Source organism: Kogia breviceps, chromosome 4 (assembly GCF_026419965.1).
Source record: "Kogia breviceps isolate mKogBre1 chromosome 4, mKogBre1 haplotype 1, whole genome shotgun sequence".
Classification (NCBI taxonomy): Eukaryota; Metazoa; Chordata; class Mammalia; order Artiodactyla; family Physeteridae; genus Kogia; species Kogia breviceps.
In genome coordinates, this window is record NC_081313.1 from 182,698,045 (window position 1) to 182,725,965 (window position 27,921).

General features: G+C 57.9%; 1 protein-coding gene across 3 annotated transcripts; it reads left to right on the forward strand.

Moving 5' to 3' along the window:
* The first annotated feature begins 6,091 nt into the window (after positions 1 to 6,091).
* On the forward strand, positions 6,092 to 27,679 carry MIER2 (MIER family member 2). 3 transcript variants are annotated; one of them, XM_059061493.2, is made up of 14 exons: positions 6,092 to 6,159; positions 13,548 to 13,638; positions 14,313 to 14,455; positions 17,736 to 17,861; positions 18,294 to 18,417; positions 18,952 to 19,043; positions 19,312 to 19,381; positions 22,758 to 22,909; positions 23,022 to 23,103; positions 23,194 to 23,288; positions 24,680 to 24,804; positions 24,888 to 25,021; positions 25,819 to 26,257; positions 26,704 to 27,679. In XM_059061493.2, exons 1-14 carry the CDS (start codon positions 6,151 to 6,153, stop codon positions 26,723 to 26,725), a joined length of 1,704 nt encoding a protein of 567 aa, XP_058917476.1. In that variant the 5' UTR covers positions 6,092 to 6,150; the 3' UTR covers positions 26,726 to 27,679. The 3 variants fall into 3 exon arrangements, with proteins under 3 accessions (XP_058917476.1, XP_066889387.1, XP_058917479.1); XM_067033286.1 differs by having other exon boundaries at positions 19,312 to 19,372; XM_059061496.2 differs by having other exon boundaries at positions 6,127 to 6,159; positions 17,741 to 17,861.
* The last annotated feature ends 242 nt before the right edge of the window (positions 27,680 to 27,921 follow it).

Genomic DNA, 27,921 nt, shown 5'->3' on the forward strand with positions numbered 1-27,921 from the left:
AGCCTTGGTGACTGCAGCGCTGGCAAACAGCGCATGTCCACCAGTGGGGGATGGTCAACCTTAGGGACCTTGCAAGACAAAACAAGACAAACTTTAAACCAGCTCAATGTCCAAAACGACATGCTCGTTCTCTCGTCAAAGACCTCCTCGCATCTTAGTGTTCCTTTTCAAGCTGAGAAAAAACAAACTTCATGCTGCATCTCCAGAAGAAATAAAATGTAACTTTACCTACACTTAAAAATCATTATCTCGGGCTTCCCTGGTGGCGCAGTGGTTGAGAGTCCGCCCGCCGAAGCAGGGGACGCGGGTTCGTGCCCCGGTCCGGGAGGATCCCACGTGCCGCGGAGCGGCTGGGCCCGTGAGCCGTGGCCGCTGAGCCTGCGCGTCCGGAGCCTGTGCTCCGCAATGGGAGAGGCCACGACGGTGAGAGGCCCGCGTACAGCAAAAGAAAAAAAAAAAAAAATCATTATCTCACGATTTAATGAGTCAATAAAGAAGCATGTATATACTGCGTGTCACCAATGCGATCTATGGTCCGCTTTGCTGAGACGGAACAGACAGGAGAATCTATCCTTTTCCGGGTTTTCACAGCACTGACGCAGGTAAACTAGTCACCGCTGCAACCAGCATACACAAGTTTCATCTCCGCCCCAAACCCTGGGGCTGCTGTGTATTCGGGCTGTTCTCCCACCTGGGCCCTGGCAACCGCTCACTTGCCCTCTGTCCCTACAGGCTGGAGTTTCTGGGGCGGAGGTAAACGGGGCAGGTGTGCGGGCGGAGGAGACTCCGTGTGACCTTCTCACTCTCGGGTTTGATGCTGGTTCACAGCTCAGGGTCGGGGTTTGCCCTGTGACCCACTCCGGGATCACGCTGAGTTTGGCCCGTTTACATCTCCTGATAGGACGAGTATCCGGGCTTAGTTCTTCCTATTTATGTTACACTTTCAACTGGTGTTACTTCTTTTGCTTGTTTCTTAAATCTTTCAAAATACGACTCATGGGCTTCCCTGGTGGCGCAGCGGTTGAGAGTCCGCCTGCCGATGCGGGGGACACGGGTTCGTGCCCCGGTCCGGGAAGATCCCACGTGCCGCCGAGCGGCTGGGCCCGTGAGCCGTGGCCGCTGCGCCTGCGCGTCCGGAGCGGCTGGGCCCGTGAGCCGTGGCCGCTGCGCCTGCGCGTCCGGAGCCTGTGCTCCGCAACGGGAGAGGCCACGACAGTGAGAGGCCCGCGTACCGCAAAAAAACAAACGAACAAACAAACAAACAAAAACCACGACTCATGCTTTGTGCCAGAGGCTATGTCCCCAGGAAACAGACTGCGAGACAGGCTGAGATAGGAAAATGAGTGGGGACGGACCTGGTGGTCACCGCCGGCCAGGCGGTGAAGGATGCAGGACTCTAAGCAGAGATGACAAAGTCTCCGTGGATCCCATGGGGAGCTCTGGAGCTTCACCCCGTCCCCTGTTGGTCACAGGTGCTGGGCCTGGACGCGGCAGGCTCCGCGACGGAGGCTCCGTGACATCTCTTTTCAGCCACCGATGTTCCCAGCAGCTGGGAAACTGCTTGTGTGTGTGTGTGTTTGGGGAGCAGGTGATGCCCACAGCACCCACTAGCCCCTCCTGAACTGCTCAGCGCGGGATGATGTTCTCTGGACATGGTCCCTCCAGGATCTCTTTTTTCTAGAGGGAAGACTTGGAATAGAAAGATTAGTGGCTGAACCACAGCTCCACCGCTGCCCCGAGCTGCACGTCCCCCACCACCCCTCACCTCCCCCAGCTCTCCCTCCGCTAGGCTAAGACGCTTAGCTGCTGGGGTGGCCCAGACCTCACCCCACGCGCCGTCGAAATGACAGAGAAGCGCCAGAAGCGAGGGACGCGGGGACGCTCTGCCCGGCCGCGCTCCTGGATGGCGTGTCCTCCGCGCCTTCACCTTGGCTGTTCCTGCTGCCAGGAATGCCCCCTGCAGCCTCCCCTCTTGCTCTCTGACCTCTCCGCTGAACACACTGTTTTTAATTTTCTTAGTTTCATTTCTTGTATTCTTTATTTGAAAATCATTCAGCTTTACAGAATAATTGCAAGAATAAGTATAGTAAAAAAAAAACCCCAAACTGCATACCTTTCCCCAGATTCAGCTATTAACAGTTTGCCCCCCTTGCCTGCTCGTTTGCTGTCTCTCCCCGTCCGTGTTCTATAGACAGAAAATATACTTTTCTGAAGTACTTGAGAGTGAGCTGTATACGTCGTGGCACTTTACCCCTGTCATCGTCCACTGGGGCGGCTCTAACAAAAAGGCCACGGACTGGGGGCTTATAAATAACAGAAATGTATTTCTCACAGTTCTGGAGACTGGAGTCCAAGATCGAGGTGCCAGCAGATTTGGGGTCTGGTGAGGATTGCTTCCTGGTTCTCGCTGTGTCCTCACAGGGCAGAAGGGGCAACGGAGGTCTCTGGGGTCTCTTTAACCAGGGCACTAATCCTATTCATTGGGGCTCCGCCCTCATGATCTAATCACCTCCCAAGGGCCCCACCTCCTAATACCAACACATTGGGAATTATGTTTCCATATACGAATTTTTAGGGCACACAGATATTTAGTCTATAGTAGCCCCTAAATACTTCAGCGTGAATTTTCAAAGAAGAACATTCTTTTACATAACCAGAGAACAGCTACTGATTCCAGTAGACTTAATGTTGATGCAATGCATTTATTCCGTCTACATCTGAATTTCAGTTTCGTCAATTGACCTAATAATTTTGCTCTGCCCAGGGACTTCCCTCCTGGTCCAGTGGGTAAGACTCCACGCTCCCAACGCAGGGGGCCCGGGTGTGATCCCTGGTCGGGGAAATAAGATCCCGCATGCATGCCGCAACAAAGAGTCCGCATGCCACAATGAAGACCCCGCGCAGGCTAAATAAATAAATAAATAAAATAAATATTTTTAAAAAATTTCCCTCCACCCTACTGGAGCCAGCCTAGCATCAGGCATTGTGCTTGCTTGTCATGCCTGGAAGATTTCCACAGATCAGCCTTTTATGGCACTAATATCTCTGAAGAATACTGTCCTTTTCTCCCCCTGTTAATAGAATGTTCCTTATTTCGGGTTTGTGTGAAGCTCCTCAAGTATAGACACAGGCTATGCATTCCTGGGCATAAGTGATCCTTTCTCTGGGCACCCATCTGCCCCTTACTTGGAGTCCTCATTTTTCTCACCTGGCTGAAAGTTTGCCTCATTTATCCACTCTAATAATAGTCTGTGGGAAGAGACTTTCACTTTTTTATATTTTAAATTTATTTTATTGAAGTATAGTTGATTTACAATGTTGTGTTTAATTTCTGCCGTACTGCAAAGTGATTTAGTTATACATATATATACACTCTTTTCATAGTTTCATTATGGTTTATCAGGGGATATTGAATATAGTTTCTTGTGCTATAAAGTAGGACCTTGTTTTCCATTCTATATATAATAGTTTGCATCTCCTAATCCCAAACTCCCAATCCATCCCTCCTCTACCACCCCCCACCCCCTTGGCAACCACAAGTCTGTTCTCTGTATCTGTGAGTCTGTTTCTGTTTCGTAGAACATTTTGTATTCATTTGCGTCATATTTTAGATTCCACATATAAGTGATATCATATGGTATTTGTCTTCCTCTGTCTGGCTTACTTCACTTAGTGTGAAAATCTCTAGGTCCATCCTTGTTGCTGCAAATGGCATTATTTCATTCCTTTTTATGGCCAAGTAATATTCCATTATATATATACCACATCTTCTTTATCCATTCATCTGGCAATGGACATTTAGGTTGTTTCCATGTCTTAGCTATTGTGAATAGTGCTTCTACGAACATTTGGGTGCATGTATCTTTTCGAATTATAATTTTGTTAGATACACACCTAGGAGTGGGATTGCTGGATCATATGGCAACCCTATTTTTAGTTTTTTGAGGAACCTCCATACTGTTTTCCATAGTGGCTGTACCAATTTTCATTCCCACTGACAGTGCAGGAGGGTTCCCTTTTCTCCACACCCTCTCCAGCATTTGTAATTTGTAGACGTTTTGATGATGGCCATTCTTACCAGTGTGAGGTGATACCTCATTGTAGTTTTGATTTGCATTTCTCTAATAATTAGCGATGTCGAGCATCTTTTCATGCGCCTGATTACCGTCTGTATATCTTCTTTGGAGAAATGTCTATTTAGGTCTTCTGCCCATTTTTTGATTGGGTTGTCTGTTTTTTTTCTTGTTGTTGACTTGTATGAGCTATTTGTATATTTTGGAAATTAAGCCCTCATCAGCTGCATCATTTGCAAATATTTTCTCCCAGTCTGTAAGTTGCCTTTTCGTTTATGGTTTCCTTTGCTGTACAAAAGCTTGTAAGTTTGCTTAGGTCCCATTTGTTTATTTTTGCTTTTATTTCTGTTGCCTTGGGAGACTGACCTAAGAAAACATCAGTACTATTTATGTCAGAGAATGTATTGCCTCTGTTCTCTTTTAGGAGTTTTATGGTTTCATGTCTTATATTTAAGTCTTTGATCCATGTTGAGTTTATTTTTGTGTATGGTGTGAGGGAGTGTTCTAACTTCATTGATTTACATGAGGCTGTCCAACTTTCCCAACACCACTTGCTGAAGAGACTTTTTCCCACTGTATATTCTTGCCTCTTTTGTCGAAGATTAATTGACAGTAGGTGTGTGGGTGTACCTCTAGGCTCTGTATTCTGTTCCATTGATTCATGTCTGTTTTTGTGCCACTACCATGCTGTTTTGATGACTGCAGCTTTGTCGTATGGGGAAGAGACTTTCAGAGAGGGATGAACGCATCCCTCTCTTCATCCAAATCGCCCTGCTCCCCCACATTTCACGGCTATTTGATGATTCTTGTCAAAGCTCCCTCCAAAGAGTCTCCTCTGGTTGCTCCAGGCTGACTCACGCCCTTTCCCTCGGCTCCTGCCATGTGTGATGATGACACAGAGCCCTACAGTCACTGCATCTGTTGGTGCATCTCCCTGCCTCACTGGAACTCTGGCTGTCCAGCGCCCAGTCGAGGGCAGCAGGGCACACTGATTGACTGACTGATTGATTGAGCAAGGATCCTCTGTCACAAGGGCCTGAACTCTCAGTCTGGGTGATGTATGCCAAGGTGAGTGGGGGCCCACGACTCATGCAACGAGTGACTCGTGCAGAGAGCAGGGCAGGCCTTCTAACAGGAGTTCTCTCTCCTGGCTGGTAGGTTCTCGGAGCGCTGGCATAATGCTTTTACATCAAGCATCGAACACGGTGCGTCTCACCTCCTCAGCACCCTGATGACACTGATATCAACAACAGCTTGGAAAGGACTGGGGCTCCTGAGTCCCCGCCTCCCCCAATGCACTCTTCCTGGTTTGTGCAAGCCAGAAACCTGGGGGCCTGCTCTCTGGTTCTGCTCCAGCTACACCCTAGTCCCTGCTCAGGCCTCCTCACTGGCTCCCATGCCCACTCTGTCTACACCTTCTGCCTGGATGCCCCCAGCTCGTCTCTGTCTAAGATGCGAGACGTGGGGGAATCCTTGTCAGGACCGCTTTGTTCACTCTCCCCCTCAGTGCCCAGCGCAGGCCCATCACATTTCATCCATTAGTTACAACCCATGACAACCACAGTTCCAGAGCCAGCGGCCGGGCAGGCCTCCACCTCCCCTGCCCAACCTGGGCACTCAGGTTCCAAGCCTCCAATGAGATCCGTCATCAATGGTGCAAACGTGCGTAAAGTTCTAGAACCTCGCTGCCCAGGCTTCAGTCCGGGCTCCGCCGCTCGCTCGTACCCGGGTGGCCCATCACTCCTGGGCTCCGTGTCTTTACCTGTAACACGGGGGCACTACAAATTGGAAGGAGGAACTGGGACCAGTGCTTAAGGTGTGCTTATCAGGAATTGGCACCTCCACCACGGCACCGCCACCTCCCAGACGAGGCCAAGGTCCGCGAGACCCCGCAACCCGCGCATCCCGCGCCCGTCCGCGCGTCCCCGTCCGCGCACCTACTACGCGCCCGCCCGCCCGCGCCCCGCCCCCGGCCCCGCCCCGGCGCCCCCGCCCGCCCAGGGGCTGCAGCCAATGAGCGCGCGGCCCCGCATCCGGGGATCCCGGCGCGGCCACCGCCTCCCGCGCACACACGGCCATGGCGGAGGTGAGTGAGCGGGCCGGGGTAGCCGGCCCCCGCCCAGGCTTGCGCCCCCGCCGCCCGGCCGGGCCGCGTGAGGGCCCCGGGCGCCGAAACCCCTGCCCGGGGCTCGGGGGCGGGGCGCGGCGCTGCTCCCGTCGGGGCCCGAGGGGCGCTGGGCTCCGTCGGCGGCCGCCCCCGGGCCCCCCTCCCGGCTGCCACATCGCGGGCGGCAGTGCGCATGTGTGGCGCGGTGGGGAGGGGGCTGCGGGGGCGGGGTGCGCGCCCGAGGTTTCCCGCTCCCCTGCTCGGCGCCCCCGGCGCCCGCCCCGCGTCTGCCAACTTTGCGGAGCACGCGCTCCCTCCGGACCCCGACTCACCAGACCCTCGCCCCCTGGACCCCCGCCCGCTGGCCATCCCCCCTCCCCCCGCCAGCGGGGCTCGCCCTGCAGAGTCGCGCTCCCTCCGGACCCCAGCCCGCTGACCCCCCCCACCCCCGTGGCGCTGACCCCAAGGAGTCGCGCTCCCGCTGGACTCCGGGCGGGACTAGAGCTCTGACCCGGGGCCCTCACGGCGCGGATCCGGCCCGCGGGGGGCGTAGGGCTGCCTTTACCGGCGGCTTGAAGTTACTTCTCCGAGCCTCCTCTCTCTGTCCGGAAAGCGGGCCCAAGACCCCTTACCCCCACGTCCTTGGGGCCAGATGGATGTTGGATTGGAGTTCAGTGTTTCGGATTTGAGGGTTTGGGTTGTGATGTTTGAGCAAACTCACCTGGGATCGTCGGGATCAGGACACTGAATAGCTTCGTGGCGGGTCAAACCAGGAATGAAAAACTTTCACTTTGAGGGCTTTTTTTGAATGTCGGATAAAACAGTGCGAGCCTGCTCTCACTTTATAGGGCCCTAGTGAGGATGAAATGAATAATGCACCTATTAGGGATTCAGCAAACGTGACTCTTAGCGCAGACGTTCAGTTTGGGGATGCCAAGAAGGTCCCTGGACTCAGCAAGTGATCCTCACCCAATGGGTGGGGCCGCCCAGGTCCAGACAGTAGCAGGCACCCACGCGGTGAGGTGCAGCCGGGTCCTGGGATGCTCAGCCTGGTTATGGGGCCACACTGGGTGCTTGTATCTTGGCACACTGGGTGGATGTTGTAGAGGGCGGGACTGGTCATACTCTCCCACCAGTGACCTTCTCAGGGGCAGCGACAGGCCCTGCGTTTGCGCCAAAAAGACTGTGGGCATCTCAGTCCAAGACCAGACCTCCCCAGCTAGTTCCTGCCTTACGCTGGGTGGCTGGACCCAAAGGGCCCTTCCAGAATAGTTCTCCTACCTTTCCTACCTTAGAGGGTGTTTGGGGAGACAGACCTCCTGGGTGGTGGCTGGACTTGTGGGACGGAGGCAGAAGCCGGGTCTCCCGCCGGCCCAGCAGGGGCACGGCGCTCCGTGTGTGCGTCCGCCCCAGGGGCCGGCTGTCTTGGCCTGGCAGGTAGCTGCGTGTTACAGGTGGACGGGGCCGACTCCCAGCCAGCCTGCCCCGTGCGCTGTGGGGCTTGGCTGTCGACTCCACCCCGCCCAGCGTCACGGCGGCCGGGTGTCCAGGGCGCTCCTGTTGTCCTGTGTCCAGTTTGGGGTGGTGCCTGTTGAGTGAATTGGGTTTGGTTTCCTGAAAGAAGGTCCGTATGCCTGGCTCCATGGGCAGCCCTTAGGGTCTGGCAGTGAAGGACAACAGGTGTGCAAATTACAGTCGTGGTGGGCATGGCCAGCCTCTGTCCAGGAGACCTGTTGTACTTGTGGAGCCTCTTACTCTGTGTGACCTTGGGTCGGGCACTCTCTCCGAGATGGGGAGGTCTCATGAGATCTTGGCTCCATTCTTGCACAGAGAAGCTGAACCTTGTGCAGTCACTGTCTTGAACCGATGAAAATGGCGATTCGTAACCGAGCAGCAAGTGCTTGATCCAGGATTAGCTGCCTGATTTTTGTTGTCGCCAAAGTAGCCATCAGCACCGTGAGAGAAGGTGGAGTGCTCTGTACTGTTTTCCTCGGGATCCCAGCTTACTCGTTGAAAAACCTGAGCCCACCATCTCTGTCTTGTGCTTCAAAGACACGGCTTTTTGTTGTCCTCAGGGGAAAGTGCTTCTCCTCCCCGTGACCCTTGGCCCGGTGGCGTGATCTCTGAGGATCTCCCCCTGCACCCTTCTCCACCCCCTGGGCTCCTTCTGTTGCCCTGTGCTGTCTGCAGCTTTGGGGGGACTCGCTGTGTGGTGCTGTCCCGCTGCCCTGGAGGCCGCTGCCTGGAGACGGCGTCACAGGCCCTCCCTAGTGGTGCAGGCCCCCCACCCCATTTCCTCCCCTCAGTACTGTGCACATCTGCTTGTTTGTTATCTGTGTCCCCAGTGAGATGGGCGACTCAAGAGCAGACAGGCAGAACCTGTTTGTCGATTGACTGCTGTGCACCCAGTGCCTCGTGCCTCCTGGCCCAGAGCGGGTGCCCTGCAGGCCGTCAGACAGGGATGAAGTGCTGGGTGGCCCAGCGGGACCAGGCACCTTGGCTGGGTGTGGGCGGGGGCGGGGCGTCTGGTTGATGCTTCTGCCTGATGAGTCACCTCGACACTCAGTTCCTCAAACTAGCCATCGGTTTTTAATTACCTGTCCGGGCTCTGAGGGCTGACCGGTCCCTCACGTGATTGCTGGTTGCGGTTGGTTGATGGCTGGGCTGAGCCAGCCCCAGTGGAGGGAAGCTTCCTCGCCCACGTGTGGCTGTGCTGCCGCCTGCTGGCGTGGCCTCTCCTCGTGGCTTGTGCTTCCTCACAGCATGGGCGGCTGCTGGGAACTGCACCGCATTTCACAGCTCAGTCTTGGGGGTCACGTGGAAGCCCTCCCACCAGGGTCCCAGGCCCAGCCCTCGGAACAGGGTGCCTGTGGGTGGAGTGCCTGGCTGCAGCCACCGTGGAGGATGGCCTCCCACACGTCTCCTTGCGGGTTAGGCCGGGAGGGCCGAGCAGGAACCAGAGGCTGCTCTGCTTCTCCCAGCAGCGCTTCCCTCTGAGCACTGGGCCCAGCCTTCCCGCCCTGGGCTTGCTCCCTCCTCCACCCAACTCGCCTTTGGGACCAAGTCCGTAGAATGCTGTCTTCCTTCCTTCTTTCCTCCCCCACCCCACTTTTTTTCCCCTTCCTTTTCTTTTTAATCCAGAACATGCTTAGTCAGCTCTTCAACCATTTCCTTCTCCCACCTGGGCAAAACAGGGGCCTTAGGCTTGGGCGGGACCATCCAGGGTGCTGTGAACTGCGGAGGGTGACTGACTTGACCTCTCTGAGCTTCAAGTCCCTTATTTCTCTTATGAAGAAAATGATTACATCACCTCTTGAGGACCCAGTGAGGAAATCAGTGTGGAAATTCCTACGAAACTTCTTTTTCTAAAATTTGAAAATTTAGTTTATTAACTATTGTATTCTATTTTTTTTTTTTTTTTTTTTTGTAAACAGCCTTCCTGAGGTATACTTCATTTACCACACAGTTCCCTCACTTTAATGCGTGTGGTTCAGTGGTTCTTAGTATATTCATAGAGTGGTGCGGCCATCACCAGTCAATTTGGGAACATTTTCACCAGCCCAAATGAAACTGTGCACTCATTAGTCATCTCTCCCCCATCCGTCTCCCCAGCCCCTGACAACCAGGAACCCACTCTCTGTGTCTGTGGATCGGCCTGTTCTGGGCGTTTCCCGTCAGCGGAATCACACACTGTGTGTCCTGGGTCTGGCTTCTCTCACTGAGCGTTGTGTCCTCGGGGTCCGTCCACGTGGCAGCGAGTGTCGGGGCTTCTCCTCTTTTCCTGGCTGAGTGATGCTCCATCTGATGGCCATTTGGGTTCTTTCCTCCTTTGGCTGTTGGGAGTCATGCTGCTGAGAACGCTCGTGAACAGGTCTCGGCATGGATGAATGTTTTTGTCTGTCTTGGGTGTTTCAGGGAGGAGAGGCTTCACCTTTCCTTCTGCCCCCCGGGTCCCTGGCTGGGGCCCCGTGGCTCAGGCTGACAAGGGCAGCTTTGCAAGAGAGAAACACGCAGCTTGTTAATCAGGTGGTGTACAAGAACCCGGCGAGGAGTCCCCAAAGGGGTGGTCAGGGCTCAGGGGCGTGTGAACAGCAGGGCGGTCAGTGCAGAGGGAAGGCCTCGACCTCTGGGGGCCGTGCCTTGCGGGCGGAGGGGAGCGGGGCTGGTCAGTAGACTGTGTGTGCTCTGCCTCGGGGCCTGGTCTGCTTTCTCACCTGTCTTCACTGACGGTCACCCTGTGCCAGGGTGGCGTGTTGGGGGGCATCCGGTGACACCCAGGTGTGTTCCCTGTGCTGTCCCATTGCACGTCCCCCCCCCCCACCAAGTGCCCGCATCCCCCCCCCACTTGATACCATGTGTCCTCCTGGTCACAGAAGTGGCGTCTGACATGTGCTGATTTGCTGTCCCTAATGCTGACCTTTGCTTCCACCTGCCGATTGGCCATTTGTGTATCTCTTTGAAGAAATGTCTATTCAGAGACTTTGCCTGTTAGTCCCTTTAGAAAGGGACTGTATGATTTGCAAATATCTTTTACTGGTCTGTGAGTTGTCTTTGCACTTTTATGACGGTGTCCTTTGAGGCACAAAAATTTTTAATTTTGATGAAGTTCAGTTTATCTATTTTTTTCTTTTGTTGATTATGCTTTTTGTGTCTTATCTAAGAAACCATTGCCTGGTAAGAAAGATTTAACGCTATGATTTCTTCTAAGAGTTTTATAGTGTTAGCTCTTATATTTGAGGTCTTTGATCCAGTTTGCGTGAGTTTTTGTGTGCGGTGTAGGATAGTAGTTGAATGTTATTATTTTGCGTTTGGATATCCAATTGTCCTAGCACTGTTTGTTGAAAAGACTGTTCATTCCGCATTGAATTTTTCTGTCGCCCCTTTAAAAATTCACTTGACTGTAAATATATGGGTTTGTTTTTGAACTCTCAGTTCTATTAATTTGATCTAAATATCTAGCTTTATGTCAGCACCACACTGTTTTGATTACTGTAGCTTTGGAGTACTTTTGACATTGGGAAGTGTTCTTCCTTTTAAAGATTGTTCTAGCTGTTTGGGGTCCTCTGAGTTTTCATATGATTTTTGGAGTCTGTCAGTTTCTACACAGAAGCCCAGTGGGATTCTGATAGGCATTTTGTTGAATCTGTAGATGAATTGGGGAGTATTGACATCTTAGCAATAGTCTTTTGAGCTATGAATATAGTATGTCTTTCCATTTATGTAGATCTTTAGTTTCTTTCAATGTGTTTTGCACTTTTCAGAGTATTAGTTTTGAATTTCTTTTGCTATATTTATTCCTAAGTATTTTATTCTTTTTGGTGCTCTTGGAAATGGAATTGTTTTCCTTATTTTCTTTTTGGATTATTCATTACTAGTATATAGGAGTAAAGTTGATTTTTGTAGGTTATCTTGTGTCTTGCAGCTTTGCTGAACTCATTTATTAGTTCTGGTTTCTTTAGTGGATTCTTTAGTATCCTCTGTGTCCCAGGTCATGACTTGCCTTTCCAATTTGGATTCCTTTTATTTTACTTTCCTACCCCGACTGGTGCCTCCTTCAGGACGACGTTGTGAAGAGACGGTGCCCTGGTTTAGTGGGAGGCGCTAGCCATTCTCCTCAGGGGTGGCAGTAGCTGGGGTTTGGATGGATGCCCTTTTCAGGAAGTTCACTTGCAGCCTTCATATGTTGAGTGTTTTCATCATGAAAGGGTGTTGGACTCTGTTAAGTGCCGTCTCTGCATCTGCTGAGATGATTTTGGTGTGGATTTTGTGTTTAGTCTGTCACTGTGTTGGTTGTGTTGGGCGTCACACCTGTGCTGCGTCCCTGCACTGAGCCTCTCCTCATTGGTGTGCAGTGTTCTCTGTATGTCATTGAACTCAGTTTGCTTGGGTTTTGTTGAGTTTTGTGTTTCTGTTTGTAAGAGATATTGGTCTATTTTTCTTGTTCTTAATAAATTTTTGAACATCGTGATAATGGTTGCTTTTTTTTTGGTACGTGGGCCTCTCACTGTTGTGGCCTCTCTCGTTGCGGAGCACAGGCTCCAGACGCGCAGGCTCAGCGGCCACGGCTCACGGGCCCAGCTGCTCCGCGGCATGTGGGATCTTCCCGGACCGGGGCACGAACCCGCGTCCCCTGCATCGGCAGGCGGACTCTCAACCACTGCGCCACCAGGGAAAGCCCGGTTGCTTTTTTTAAAGACAATTAAAAAAAAAAAAGTTTATTTACTTATTTATTTGGCTGCCCTGGGTCTTTGTTGTGGCATGTGAACTCTTAGTTGCTGCATGTGGGATCTAGTTCCCTGACCAGGGATTGAACCCAGGACCCCTGCGTTGGGAGCGTGGAGTCTCAGCTACTGGACCACCAGGGAAGTCCCAGTGGTAGCTGTTACGATGCTTCCATTTGCACTTTTAAAAAATGTGAGGTCTAACTTATGTGCTTCAAAATATACCCATCTAAAGTGTTTAATTCAGTGATTTTTAGTATGTTCACAAAGTTTTGAGACCTTCACTTTTATCTGGAACATTCCATCACCCCAGAAAAAACACCTGACCCCATCAGCAGTCACCCCACCCCCTCCTCAGCCCCTGACCACCAGGAACCCACTGTCTGTCTGTGGATTTGCCTGTTCTGGACGTTTCCCATCAATGGAATCACACCCTGTGTGTCCTTCTGTGTCTGGCTTCTCTCACTGAGCGTCGTGTTCTCAGGGTCCATCCACGTGGTAGCGAGTGTCAGTGCTTCTCTCGTTTTCATGGCCGAGTAATATTTTATCATAAGGATGGACCACATCTTGTTTATTCATTCGCCTGTTGATGGGCATTTGGGTGTTTACACCTTTTGGCTGTGGTAAGTCATGCTTCTGTGAACACGTGTGTACACCTTGTATGGACATGTTTTTGGTTCTTTTGGGTGTGTACCTAGGAGTAGAATTCATTGCTGGGTCATTTGGTAACTGTTTGCTTTTGGAGGAATTGCCAGATTTCTCCATAGCAGCTGTTTGCCTTTTTAAGACAAAGTTTCGGAGGCTGGTCCCTTGTGCAGTGGCTGTGGTGTCAGCACCTGGCTGTGGGGTGTGGCACCAGGGCTCTGTGTGGCCCTGGGTCACCTGGGCCCCGTGTCCTGGGCTGTGATCAGCACTGCTGGTGGCCGGCCGTCCCAGGCTCCTCACGGTGCCAGTGGATGCCGTTCCCACCGCCAGCCCCAGGCAGGGACGCTTGGACTCCAGAGCGGCTGCACACCTGGCCCGCCTTGCCCCGCCCCCAGCCCGCGGAGGCCTCCTGTTACCTGGTGCCCCATGCCCCCGGGGCTGGCTCTGACCCTCGCCCGCCCTGTCTGGCCGTGGCCCTAACCCTGCTCATCTCCTCCGCAGGCCTCCTCGCTAGAGAGGCGGAGCCCTGGCCTGGCCTCTTGCCTCTCTCACAGCCTGTGCCCCGGGGAGCCCGGCTTGCAGACCACAGCAGGTACCTTCCTCCCCGGGGCCCGGGCCTTGGCACGTGCGAGAGACGGCACACCGGCCCCCGGAGCCCTGGGATGGGGCGTGCGGGCGGGGTGGCCAGGGCTGTCTCCTGTTCTCCAGACCAAGTGCCTCCGTAGACCTTCCTGGCCGGCCCAGGCCCAGGCTGGGGGCGGGGGCTGCAGGAGGAGGCGGTGCTGGGCAGGCACTCTCCCTCCCTGGGGCCCTGCGCCTCCCCTGAGCTGGCCGCCTGCCCCTCCCGTCCGCTCCCTGTGGCTCTGCCCCTCCTGCTGCAGTCGGGACCCACGTGCAGGTCCAGCCTGGGCCCTCACTGCTCCCAGGCTGGCGTTGAGTGAGACCTAGCTGTTTCCTTTTTTGTTTCTTCTAAAAATCAACTCATTGAAGACCAGTCGTGGAGAGAGAGCAGTGAACACATCCTGGTTCCCTGGGAAAACCCCAGATCTGGTCACGTCCCCCAGCAGCTGGGCCGAGGCCAGAGGAGGGCTGAGCATCGGTCGGGCTGCTGCGTGCCGACCCCGGCCCGCGTGGACACACGCGCGTGCACACGCCCCTGTGGTGGCAGCTGGGCCCCCGAGGCTTCCTCCGCCCCGTGGTCCTCTGCAGGAGCTCAGTGGTTGGGACGGTGGCAAGGAGCTCACACGGGCTGCTGTCTCCCCACAGTGGTATCCATGGGGTCCACGGACCATCAGTTCCACCTGGCAGAGATCCTGTCTCGGAACTACGGAGTCCGGGAGGAGCATGAGGGGGCCGCGCGGGGCCCAGAGAAGCCGGAGGAGGAGCTAGAGAAGGACTTCGTCTCCCAGGTACCCGGTGGGCGGGGCGTCCGGGGGGCCTCGCAGCTGCTACGTCTGCTTAGTCTCCGAGCTCCTCGGACTCCACGGCGACCTGTGCCTCCGGCCCTCTGTCTGCACAGGCCAGACCATGCTGGGCACTGAGGTCAAGGGACGGACCGGGCCAGTCCCGCCTTCATGGGGCGCTGGGCTCCAGACGAGCGGGTGGCTAGACATTGAACTCACTGTTCTCAAACTTTTTGCCCCCAGAACCCCCTTTTGTGCTCTTAAAAATTATTGAGGGTCTCAAGGAGCTTTGTTTACGTTGGTGATACGACAAACCCATTGTTAGTAGAAAGAACACATTTTTAGGAAAATGAAAAATAACTATTTTCCAGATAAAAGAATTAGGGAGAAGAGTAGACTAGTTTGACACTTTTTGTAAATCTCTGTGAACGCTGTCTTTTAAGGCACACGTTAGTCTGTTGTGATTTGTTCTTTTGGTTAAAGTGTAAATCTGGCCTCATATAGATCTGTTCTTGGAAAAGGGAGGAGTTTTTTAATATATATATATATTTATTTATTTATTTTTGGCTGTGTTGGGTCTTCGTTTCTGTGCGAGGTCTTTCTCTAGTTGTGGCGAGCGGGGGCCACTCTTCATCACGGTGCGCGGGCCTCTCACTGTCGCGGCCTCTCTTGTTGCGGAGCACAGGCTCCAGATGCGCAGGCTCAGTAGTTGTGGCTCACGGGCCCAGTCGCTCCGCGGCACGTGGGATCTTCCCGGAACGGGGCACGAACCCATATCCCCTGCATCGGCAGGCAGACTCCCAACCACTGCGCCACCAGGGAAGCCCCAAGGGAGGAGTATTTAACAATCTTTTCAGATAATTGTGGATATTCTTTGGTGCTGCTCCAAAATGCAGCAAGTGGTAGTTTTGTGAAGTGAACTCTATAACCAGATCCAGTAAAGTTTCTGTCCTTGGTGTTAAGATCCATTGGTCTTGACTTTGGAGTGATCTTGACACCTTCTGCGTGGATGAGATGTTTGGTGAATATTGGTTCCGTGACGTATGAATCGTCCACAGGTCCACAGAGTTCGCCATATGAAATCTAGAAAGCACACGTTTGTTAATACCACAGACTGCTGCTTAAACAATAGAGATTTATTTTCATGCAGTTTTGGAGGCCAGAAGTCCCAGACCAGGGCCTGGCAGGGCTGTGTCTGGTGGGGGCCTGCTTCCCGGCTGCAGACGCCGCTTCTCACCGTGTCCTCTCGGGGAGAGCTAGCTCTCTGGTGTCTTCTTATGAGGACACGGATCCTGTTGCATCAAGGCTCCATCCTTGTGGCCTCATTTAACTTCATTTATTTCCATAAAGGCCCCATCTCCAAACACAGTCACGTTGGGGCTTCATCATGTCAATTTGGGGTGGGGGGGCGCACAGACATTCAGTCCGTTAAATGTCAACACTGATCTCACCAGACGTCTTTTCAGTCCTGGGACTTGAGTGTTTTTTTAAGGACTAATCAGAGGGCGTTTATTTAGCTTGGTGCTGTGTATCACTTGGTGCCCATTTGGTCTTATAACCAAAACATATCTTCTGCTCAAAGAAGAAAAATCAATTTTAAGGAGTTCGGCTTGAATTCAGAACTTCTCAAAAGTAACCAAAAAAACAAAAAAATCAGCTATTCATTAGCTAAATTACCTCAGCTAAACTTTCTTCAGGGGAGCTCCCCGGAGGCCCAGTGGTTAGGACTCTGCGCTTTTACTGATGTGGCCCCGGTTCAGTCCCTGTCGGGGAACTGAGATCCCCCAAGGCATGCGGCCCGGCCAAACAAAGTAAAATTCATTTCCTCAGGTATAACTTTTGTAAACTGATTAAGTAAAAGAAAGAATTTAATATCCAAAGCAAAATCAGAAACACCTGCCTTTTCTATTCCCTTACCAGCAGGCATTGTGGTTTATGAAGTTCATGCTGTCAGATCCAAGTTTTCCAAAATTGGAACTTTGTGCTTGAAAGCTTTTACGCCGAGTTTTACTCCGTCAAGAAGCGCAGTCAGTGGTCTCACTCGTCTGGCCAGGGCCTGGCGGGAGGCGGGAGTTGTCTGCCAGCCCTGAGCTCCAGGGTGCCGTCTCCATTACCTCCCCTTTCCTCCCACGGAAGACCAAAACGACACCCGCTCAGGGTGAGCTTTCATACAATCCGTAGTGTCACACAGGAATTGCAGGGTATGCTTCGGTGAGACGGGCATCTCTTGAAGCCCTTAGTGAGCACGCGTTGACGCTCGTGCACTTTGGCGCCCCTGCCCTGACCTCAGAGGCTGCCCCAGCCGCCCCCGTGCTGCTCCCTCAGGCCGCTTCCCGGGGAGCCACCGTGTCAGCTCCCACCCCACCCACAGGTGCACAGTTAGAAACTGGGAGGAGCACAGTGAGTGATCCCCACCGGGGGTGCTGTGAGAATAAAAGAGAGCCTGGTCAGGGAAACCCGAGAGGAAGGGCTGGGGGTCTTCTGCGGGGATCCGAAGCCCCCCAGGCAGGAGTTGACAGTGAGAGAACGAGAGGGCGTGTCCAGGAGGCTGGAAGCCGACCGTGACCCTCAGGGGTCAGGACGGAGCATGGCCAGCGGCACTGGCCCTGAGCAGGCGAGGTTTGCAGACACAGGATCGGAAAGCAGTACCGGAGTGGAAGGTAGTGGTAGTTTTTGTCTCTTCCTTCCCGGCAGTTAAGGGTCTTATTTCTGTCTCTTGTCATGCCGCGGTGGCCCCACCTGTCGGCAGTGTTAGGCAGCCGTGGGGCCCTCGAGCGTCCTCTTGTTCGTCGTTGGTGCGGCGCGGGCCAGCCGCCTCTCCGTTACGTCGGTGAGGCGTCCATCTCTTTACTTAGCATGCTGAGGGTTTTAAGAAATCAGGAGTGATGTTGGTTTGACCAGATGCCTTTTTTACGTTCTTTAAAGGGCCATGTTTCCCCCCTTCTTGTTTATTGATGTCCCGTATGGTGACAGTTGATTTCCAGACACTGGGTGTCCTCGCAGTGCTTGAGTGGAGCTTGCACAGGCCTGGGCGGGGAGGTGGAGGTGGACGGGGGCCCGCCCGGCTTCTGCCCGTAGCGGCCAGGGGCGTTGGGCAGACAGCGGATGCCTCCGGGCTCAGGCATCTCATCGGTGTCCTCCTGGGGCTGTGAGGGGCCCTTAGACGAGGGGCTGGGCCTGCGGTTTGGCTGGGGTGAGTCCCTGTGACCGGTCGTGGGGCTGACGGGCTCAGGGGTGGGGGAGCAGAGCCCCAGAGCAGCCCTGCTGACAGAGCCCTGCCCCCCAGAGCAGCGACATGCCCCTTGACGAGCTGCTGGCTCTCTATGGCTACGAGCCCTCGGACCCCGTCTCGGAGCACCAGAGCGAGGGCAGCGACGCCACAGCCAACCTCCCGGACATGACCCTGGACAAGGTGAGGGGGCGGTTTTCGGGGGGGGCAGGAAGGCCCTGCTGGACAGGCAGCAGCCGGCTTATAGCCTGGCAGCGTGGGTATAGCTAGTGCTGCTGGCTGCGGCCACACACCCAGGGTGAGGGTGGCCACAGGGACGGCTCTGGGAGGGAGAGGCACTCCAGGTCCCGAGCAGGTCCTGGCCTGGCTCGGAGGGAGGGGCTCTGATTGCCCTCAGCCTTGGGCGGCGGCCGTGTCCCTCCCCGACGCGGTGCCCCTGGCTGGCCCTCCCTCGTGCCATTGCTTTGCCCGCGGAGCAGGGAGGCAGCCCCGTGGGAGCCCCGCGCACCTAGAGGGAGGCTCGCCCGTGTTGGCACCATCGATGCTGTTCGGGTTAGGGTTGTTTGAAGTCGTTAAAACAAACTGCACAAACGTTCTCTACTTTCTTCTTCAAAGGAACAAATAGCGAAGGATTTGCTTTCAGGGGAAGAAGAGGAAGAAACACAGTCCTCAGCCGATGACCTCACCCCATCTGTGACCTCCCATGAGGCCTCTGACCTTTTCCCTAATCAGAGTGGACGTAGGTGTCCCACCCGCTCCTACCCCTGGGCTGGCGGGGCAAGGAGGGGCCCCGGGCCGCTGGCGGCACGGACATCGGGACCCCTGGGGGTGCCCTGCTCTCGTTCGAGCCCCTGTAGGGACCCGTCTACCGTGCCCTGCCTGCCCTGCCCGTGAGCTGAGGCTGGTGATCTTGGTTTATGTGAGGAGGGGACGCGTTGGTTCCTGTGGCTGCAAGTCCGTTACATCCGGGGCAGCACCCTTGGGCCACGCACCCCTCACTGCCCGTGCGTCTCTGTGGCCTGAGCAGCAGCAGCGTGAGGTGCTGGGGGTCTGGGCCCCTGGTTTACGACTGCAGCAGAGAGCGGCCTCCTGAGCCCCCGCTTCTGTGCCCATCACACCCCGTCACCCGGCCAGGCCTGGACCCAGCCGCTTCTCAGGAGGGGCACACGTGGGGGTCAGGAGGATGGAGCGTGGGGTGGAGGCCCTGGGGTCTGCTGGCTGGGGGGCCGTGCGGGGCCGAGGAGGTGCCTCACCTGCTCCTCTTTCCCCAAAGCCCGCTTCCTGCCTGATGCAGACAAGGAGCCTGGCTCCTCCAGCTCGTCAGACACCGAGGAGGACCCGCTTCCTGCCAACAAGTGTAAGAAGGTGCGCTGCCCCGACCCGGCGGCGCCCTCGGCGCGGGCCTCTGCTGGGCTGGGACTCGACCGCGAGTGAGTGCCGTAGCCCCAAGGCCCCCCGCCCCCGCCCCGGGACTGGCTGCCCCGGACGCAGTCACACGCACGGCTGGCCTCTGCCTCCCCCCTCACAGCCCGGGCCAGGTGGCCTGGCTCTGGGCGGTGGCCTGCAGCCCCCGTCGGCACCGCGCGCCAGGGCCTCCGTCTGCCCTGACCCTCCTGGGCCTTTGCCTTTGCAGGAGATCATGGTTGGACCTCAGTTCCAAGCCGACCTCAGCAGGCTGCACTCGAACCGTCAGGGTGAGAAGAGTAAGTGGGCCTGGGAGGTGGGAGCACAGGGAGTAGGAGAAATGCCAACCCCACTCCTCCAGGAGAGACTTGCGGGTCCAGCCAGAGCCAGTTCCCAGGTCCTCGGTGCGAGCCTGAGGGTCCTGGCCCAGGTCCGGTGGCCGCTTCCCCGGGGCAGCTGAGCCTGCAGGACACTCTGGGAACTGGCCATCGCTCCCCGCGGGCTGGTCCTGGGCCCTGTGGGCCACGCTCCCATCCCCCCGCCGGGGCTGCCGCGCTTATCCCCGTGGGTGTGTGGGCTCTTCCCCCGTCACCCACGCATCAGCCCCTCACCTCGTCCCGGGCTCGTCCCACATGCCCTCCAGAGACGCGTGTCTTTCCGCGTTCTTCCTGGCCCTGTTCTCCAGGGCGCTCGCCGTCCCGGACTTGTTGTCTGTCTGTCCCTCGCGCCCCCGGCACGAGTGTGCGCGCGTCGCGTGCGCGGCGGTGTTGGGCTCCCCCGCGCCCTCGTGCCGGTCGGTGTTCATGGCGCTTTGCCGCGTGCTAGTCTCCGTGGACACACGCACTTGTCCCTGGGGCGTCGCCGGCGGGCACCGGGTGGGGCCCCTGCCAGCCGTGCGGGAGTCCCAGTTGCTCTGCGCCCTCATCAGCGCCCCGTGTGGTCTGCCTTGTTGGCGGGCGTGCACCTGTGCCCCGCTGTGGCTTTAACTTGCAGTTGCTGGCCACTTGGTATCTCCTGGGAGGTGCCTGCTGAGGGCTTTCCCCGCTTAATTGGGTCGCCTTTCTCTTGTGAGCCGGGGGAGTCCTTTCTGTGCGGATGTGCGCCTTGCTTGGCTGTGTGCCCTGCGGCTGTTTTCTCCCCGTCTGTGGGGTCTGAGTTCAGTGAAATCCAGCTTATCTTTATTTTCACCACAGTGTGTGTGTGTATGCTGCCTAGGGAATCTGCAGGTCTTGAAGATAGGCTCTTTTATTTCCCCTTTTATGTTGGCATCTATGATCTAACTTAATTTTAATGTATGGTTGGAGGTATGGGTCAGGGCTGACCCCCACACACACACCCCGCCCTGCGGATGGAAAGAAAAGTCCATTCTTTCCCCCACTGAATTGCAGTGGTGCCGTTATTAGAAATCATGCCCGTGATGTATATCTGCCTTTGGGGGCTTCTCTTCTGTTGTTCTCTTGTCTAACCCTGGGTCCTTACCACTTTCTTAATTATTGCAGCTTTGAAGTCAGTCTGAGATGGTGCAGACCCTCCAACTTTGTAACTTTTATTTGTATAAGTTTTCGAATTAGCTTGTCATTTGTCTCAAAAATGCCTGCTAGGATTTTGATTATGGTTGCATTGGCTCTTCATTAATTTGGGGGAGATTGATACATTAACGATATTGACACTTCCAGTTCAGGAACATAGCTTACTTCTCTGCTTAGGTCTTCTTTATTTTCAGCAGTTTTAGAGTTTTCATTGTAGCAGTCTTGTGAAATGCAGAAATGCAGTTTATTATTTTAAGTAATCTTGTGCACAGTGACTTGGCTAACGTCACTTACTAATTTTATTACCTTGTAGATTCTTTTGCACTTTTAGACATATACAATCATATCATTTGTGTATGATAACTTTACTTCTTTCTTTGTGATCTTTCTGTGTTTTATTTCTTTTTCTTGCATTACTGCACTGACTGTGTGTGTGTGTTTTAAAATTTATTTATTTATTTATTTATTTTTGGCTGTGTTGGGTCTCCATTGCTGTGTGTGGGCTCTCTCTAGTCACGGCAAGCGGGGGCTGCTCTTCGTTGCGGTGTGCGGGCTTCTCATTGTGGTGGCTTCTCTTGTTGTGGAGCACGAGCTCTAGGTGCGTGGGCTTCAGTAGTTGTGGCACGCGGGCTCAGTAGTTGTGGCCCATGGGCTCCAGACGCGTAGGCTCAGTAGTTGTGGCTAGTTGCTCCGCGGCATGTGGGATCTTCCCAGACCAGGGCTCGAACCAGCGTCCCCTGCATTGGCAGGAGGATTCTTAACCACTGCTTGGCCATTATCTCTTCAAAATTGGTCCTGTGCTTTGTCCTCTTCCTCCGTGACTCAGTTATACATGTCTTAGGTTGCTTGACCATCTTACACATGTCCCACACTATGTTCTCTTTAAGCTTCAGTTTGATTTTATTGAATGAGATTCTTCCCAGTTTCCCTAACCGTGCCTTCTGCTGCTGTTGAAGCTGCCCAGTGGGTCCATACTTCACGCACTGCCTTCTCCAGCCCTAGGATGTCTGTGTGATTCTTTTGGATTGAGTTCAGTTCTCTGCTGAAATCCCCCAGCTTTCCATTCATTTTGTCCTTTCCCTAAGTCATTCAGCTTAGTTATACGGAAGTCCTGTCTGCTAACATTCTGATGTCCAGCTGTTTGTGGAGTTACGTGTCGTCACGTGGTTTTCCTCTCACCTTCGCCCCATAGGTAGGCACATGGCGATGGTGGCAGGTGTCGCCTTTTCTCTAGAGAGGGGCTGGGGCTCGGGGTTGACTTTGCAGACGGAGAGAGGTGGCCGCAGGTCTGCAGGGGCGCCAGACCCAGAGTCACTGGTTCCCCCGCAAGAGCGAGTCCAGCATGGAGCTGTTCCACTCTTCAGCCACTGCACTGGCTGTTCGGCTTGTGTGTGTTGTCTAGTTTTTGGCCCCTGTGGTTCTTCCCTGAGTAATCAAGAGATGCTGACACTGGGGTCTCCCCAGGTCTGGCCCCGAACTCTCCCTTCTGCCTCTTCCCCGCTGGAGCCGCTGGAGGCTGTTCTCCCCGCCCCCGCCAAAGCAGACTGCAGCCAGAGTCCCTTTCTTATCCTTCCTTGACGCATCTGCCCCCCTCCCCCGCCAGGGCACGACCTCTACTGCCCTCTCCTCCCCTCCCTCCTCTCCCCGGGAGGTCTGCTCTCACGGGGCTCTTGTGAGGCTGATGCCGCGGTTATAGGGACTGGGGCGGCCGTGGGAGCTCTTGCCCGAGTGAGGCCGCTGGCACTCAGGTCTCCCCACTGTGCTTGATCGAGTCTGGGCTCTTCTTGCTGCTCCCTTGGGCCTCTGCCTTTCGCCTCCCTGAGCTTGTCCTGCAGCCCCTCCTCATGGGCCACACTCAGAAGCCCCCCTTCCAGCCTGGGCTAGTCTGCTGCCCCCTCTGGGACGCTGGCCTTGATAACTGGCTTCTCGGGGCCCACGGACCTCTCACCCCTTCCTGCCTTCCCGCCACCTCGAGCACTCAGGTGCCCGGAGCTGGCCCTGTGAGACGCGGAGGTGGAGGCCCAGGCCCCCGATGGGCCGTGTCCTCCAGAGGGGCCGAGTTGGCCCGCTGGTGATGCTTTTGGGGAGGCGGTCAGAGGAGGCGCAGACTGCGCGCCGGCATGTGAACTCGCCCCCTCCTGCACAGTCCACGAGAACGAAGACCAGCTGCTCTGGGACCCCAGCGTCCTTCCCGAGAGGGAGGTGGAGGAGTTCCTGTACCGGGCGGCGAAGCGGCGGTGGCACGAGGCGGCCGAGCCGCAGCTCCCGGAGGGAGAGGCCGTGAAAGACAGCGAGCAGGTGGGCGGCCCTGGGGGCGGGGGAGCCGTGGGGCGGGGGCTGCGTGCCGGTGTGATTGTGACGGATTCGGGGGAAACCGCCTGTCCTGGCCGCGGTGGCCCCCCTCCCCCAGGCACTGTATGAGCTGGTGAAATGCAACTTCAATGCCGAGGAGGCCCTGCGGAGGCTGCGGTTCAACGTGAAGGTGATCCGAGGTGAGCACGGCCCCGGCCCCCACCCCGCCCCCTGCCCCCGCCATGGACCGCACCGACCAACGCCCCCCACCCCCACTCCAACCTTCGCAGACGGGCTGTGCGCCTGGAGCGAGGAGGAGCGCCGCAACTTCGAGCACGGCTTCCGTGTGCACGGCAAGAACTTCCACCTGATCCAGGCCAACAAGGTGAGGCCCCGCCCGCCCGCCCGCCGCGCCTCCCGGCCTGCTGGGGGCTGCTCTGGGGCTGGCGGGCTTGCGAGCCGGCACCGTTGCTGTCCGCCCGCGGCGGGAGGTCAGGACGAAGCCCCAAGCTCGTGGTGGGCTCCCCGGCTCATCTCCCTCTAGTTCCCCCGTCCCCCGGAAAGGTTCCAGTCTGGGGAAGGGTCTCCTGCCCAGCGCCGGTCAGCCCCCCGGCGCTGACCCCCGCCGGGATCCCGCCGTCCCCCCCTTGCCGTGGGGACCGAGGGTCTCCATGTTCGCTCCGTCCAGGGACACACGCTCTCCCACCGTGGCACCAAGCGGGCACGACCAAAGTGGCTGCTCGTGCTGGGTCCTCATGCCCTTCTCCACGTCCACGTCCCCCCCCGTCCTCCCCAGGCCCGTGTCCCTAACACCAGCTGGGCCACTGGTCTCCCCGCACCCACTCGTGTGCTCCCTGCCGGTGGCTCCCTTGTAGCGACTCCCACGCTGACCTCTGGCACCGCCTCGGACGTCTGCCTGGCCGGGCGCCCGTGGCTCGTCTGGGAGCCCGAGTGTCCCCCTGCGCTGTCGCGGTGGCTCCCACTCCTGCCCCTCGTCCCCGTCTTGTCTTGCTCCCCACAGGGGTGCGGCAGGTGGAGGAGCGGGGCTTGGCCGGCACGGGGCTCACGGTTGGGGTCTGGGCGTCTTCCCTGGGAGGTTGGAGTGGGTGAGGGGCCCTCGCGGGGCTTCTGTAGGACAGGGACGGTGCCCCCCTGACCGAGCCCAGCGCTCCCAGGCAGCGCTTGGTCCTCTGGGACCAGCGCCCACGGCTCCCGCCTCGCCTGTCCCGTAGCGGAGGCCGCTGCTGCCCCGCGCCTGCTCGTCTCAGCCCTCCCCAGGCACAGCGTTGGGTCCCGCGGCGGTGGGGTGTCGGCTGCGGGCGCAGCCCCGGCCTGGCTGCGGGCGGTCCTCTGACACGGGAAGACGCCCCCATGGCTCACCCTGGACACGAGCCCGCGGGGCCACCCTGGCCTTCCAGGTGGCAGGCCTGGCGTTGCGTGCTCCGCTGTTAACATGCCCTCAAGTTGGCTCACGCACCCGGCGTGCCCCAGTGCCGACGGCTCTCCCTGGGGCACCAGTGACGCCCACGCTCAGCGAGAGGCGGGCTCGCTCCGCGTGCTCTCTGGGCCGGGCCCGCGAGGAACAGAGCACGCATGGGTGCGGCCGTCCTCGGGGCGTCCGGGGCGAGGGGGGCGGACGGCGGGCCTGGAGCCGAGGCCAGGCACGGAGCGGGGGCCACGAGATGGGGTGCTGAGCTAAGGGCACGGGGTGGTGGGGAGCAGGCTGGGGAGGGGCTGGGGGCCAAGCTGACTGGCGCTGACCAGCACCGCCCGCAGGTGCGCACGCGGTCCGTGGGCGAGTGCGTGGAGTATTACTACCTGTGGAAGAAGTCTGAGCGCTACGACTACTTCTCCCAGCAGACGCGGCTGGGCCGCCGGAAGTACGGCCCGTCGGGAACCGCGTACGTGCCGGGTGTCCGCGGGGCGGCGGGGGAGGCGCCCTGGCCCCAGGCAGCCCCTGCCCTCACCTTCCCTCTCCCTGCAGGGACGCGGACCAGGACCTGGACGGCGGTGACCCCGATGGCCCCGGCCGTCCCCGCTCCTCGCCGCCCCTGCCTCTGCCCGCCACTGCCAACGGCCCGGGCCCCGAGCGGGACCCCCTGGCCCGGATGCCCACAGGTGAGCGGGGCGTGGCCCCTTTTCTCGGGGGGCGCTTCTCCCCGGCAGCCGGACCTGGGTGGTGGACACGGAGGAGCGAGTGGCGTCTGGGGGCCGATGTCTCGTCACCCCCACGTGGTCTCACAGGGTGTCACGAGTCATCCTCGGGGCTTGGCTCTCCACATGGGGGTGCCCTGTGCGGCCTGGGGCCCAAGTGGGGCTCCTCTGCCGTCCCAGGTGGGAGCCCAGGGGGTGTTGCGCCCCCTTTCCTGTCCGGGCCCAGGGCCGTGTGGGAGCAGGACAGAGCCCAGGCGGCGACTGCAGTTTCTGAAGGGGACCTCAGGGGACAAGGATTCTGCTTTGTGGGTCTCCTGGACACTGGGCCTTCCCTTGTCCTGGTTCCAGGGTCCAGCTGGGTCTGTGGTTTGCCCGGGGGGTTGTCCGCATGCCTGGCCCCACGGCCGTGTGCAGAAGCTCCCCGAGTCCACGTCCCTCTCTCTCTGTGAACCTGCTGCGTCCTGTCCTGCCCTAAAGGATGGGGGTCACGACCTTCCCAGGCGGGGCCCTTAGCCTCAGTGTGCCCTTCCGGTGTGACGGCTTTTCTGCATCCCTGTGTGCCTTACATGTTCGTGTGGGAGCGTTTTGTGAGGAGGGGTCCTTGGCTTTGCTGGACCCGGCAGGTTGGAGACCCGCACCGGGCACAGCCTGAGGTGACCGTGGCTTTTGGGCAAGCGGGCCGTACCGGGTTGCCCTTGACCCGGTGGAGCTGGGCATGGGCGTTGTCGGGGCCTGGCCACAGCCGTGTTCTCCCCCCACAGAGCCCCCGAGTGTGGACCGCAGCACGTCTGGGAGTCTCGGCGAGCCTGGGGGGGCCCCCGACGGCCCCCCGTCCTCGGAGCCAGGGCCCTGTTCATTCCAGCCACTGGACGTCGACGCGCCCTCAGCTGTGCCCTTGCCTCGGCGGCCCGCAGCCCTGGCTGAGCCAGCCTTCTACTCCCCCGCCACGGCCGCTCCGGAGCCCGGTGCCAGCCCGGGGCTGGCTGTGGACTTGGCCCCGCCCGGGGCCCTCCCCGAGGAGCTGCCCCTCGCCTCCAGCCATGCGGATACGGACGGAGAGCCCGAGGAGGCCGTGGCCCCCGCACAGGTGGCTCTGTCGGTTGCCGAGTTTGGACTCATCGGCATCGGGGATGTGAATCCCTTCCTGGCCGCCCACCCCGCGTGCCCAGCCCCTGGGCTGCGCTCGGAGCCCCTGTCACAGTGAGTGCAGCCCCCCCCCACCCCCCCACCGCTAGCTGCTGTACCCCAGCCTCAGGCCAAGCTGAGGCCAGTGGGTGGGGTTGCCCCCGGGGCGCAGGGATGGCGTGGCCCCACGGAGCAGGCCAGTGGTCTCTTTAGCTTTATTCTCTGTTCTGTATTTGGCTCATTTATCTTCCTGGCTAGGTAATACATTCACGTGGCTCAAAATCCAAGAAGGTATAGACGGGGCCAGTGCCAGGTTCCTCCCGGCCCTGCCGAGCTGCCCGCCCTCCCAGCCCTCCCCCGGCAGCCGCCGAGGACAGTGCTGCCTCGGGAGGGGGAGGCCGGGCGGCTGTGCCGGCTGTGGGGGCAGGGCCACGGTCCAGCCCGCGTCCTGCCCATGTCCCGTGCTGGGCCTCTTGCTCTGGGCTTGCACTGACCTCCCGTCTCCCTCTCTCCCCCTGCAGCTGTAACGTGATGACCTGTTGATCCCTGGCCACAGGCGGGCGTGTGTGGCCCAGATTGGACTCGGGGCCGCTGTGAGGCCTGCCTGTCAGTCTTCCTGACCCTCCCCTCCTCGCGGGCCTCCGGTAGCTCCTCTGCTCAGAGCACGTCAAGGACCGGGCTGAGTGGTGGCCCCTCCCCACGCCACACACGCACCAGCACCGCTGCCTGGCTCCGGCCTCTGTGCCCACCACGGGACCTGTCGGGCGGCTGGGCGCGGAGGGCTGGCCCGTCCAGCCAGCAGAGGCGAGGAAGGCGTCCCGGCCCCGCCAGAGACGTGGGGAGGTGGGGCCGGACGCCGCCCCTACCAGCAGCCTCCGCCGGCACCCTCGGCACTCTGCCCGCCCGTCTCCCTGCGCCTGGCCGGACTTCGGGCTGCCCCCGCCCAGGGCTCAGGGGGCAGCTGCTACTCGGTGCCAAACCCTGTGGGGCACAGAGCCATATACCTCGATGTCGGCCCGCCCCGCCCTGACGTCCACCCGCGCTCCACTTCAGGAAAAGCCGCACTTTATGCCCCCACCCCACCCCCACCCCCACCCCGGGGCCCCCGGCAGCCTCGGGCGTGGGTCTGAGGACGCAGAACTCACAGCCCCTTGGTACCGAGGCCTGCCGCCTGCCGCACTGAGGGGCCCGGCTCCAGCCCGTTTCCCTGACCCCCTAGGTCGTGTTTCTGTTGAGGCTTCCCAGCAAGACAGCTTGGGGTCCTGGGCCTTCTCTACAGCCTCCTCGTTTTATTTATGTTTCTGTTTACAAATTGGAGTGGGGTCCTCCAGGGGCAGGGCAGCGCTCCTGGCCCCGGTGTCACCAAGGGGGGCTTTGGCTCGAGCCCGTCCGCAGGACCGGGCTCGACCTTCCCTCGGCCCACCAAGGACCACACTGTGAAGTGACGACTGCCTTGACCCCCTTGCTGTTTTATTTATTAAACTTGATTTGAAGCCCCGTGGGTGCCTCGTGGTGGGTCAGGCGGGGGGGGGCGCAAGGAGGTGCCGGTCCCTCGGTGGACCCCGTGCTGGGCCCCATCCAGGGACCTGTGGGCACGGGGGTCGTGGGGGAGCGTGCTCCGTGTCTCAGTGGCCGTGCGAGGGAGGAGGCCGGGCAAGTGGAGGGGACTTTCCAGCTGGACCCTGGCGGGGACAGGCCTGCCTGTGAGCGCCCGTGAGGGCAAGGCTGGGGCCCCACAC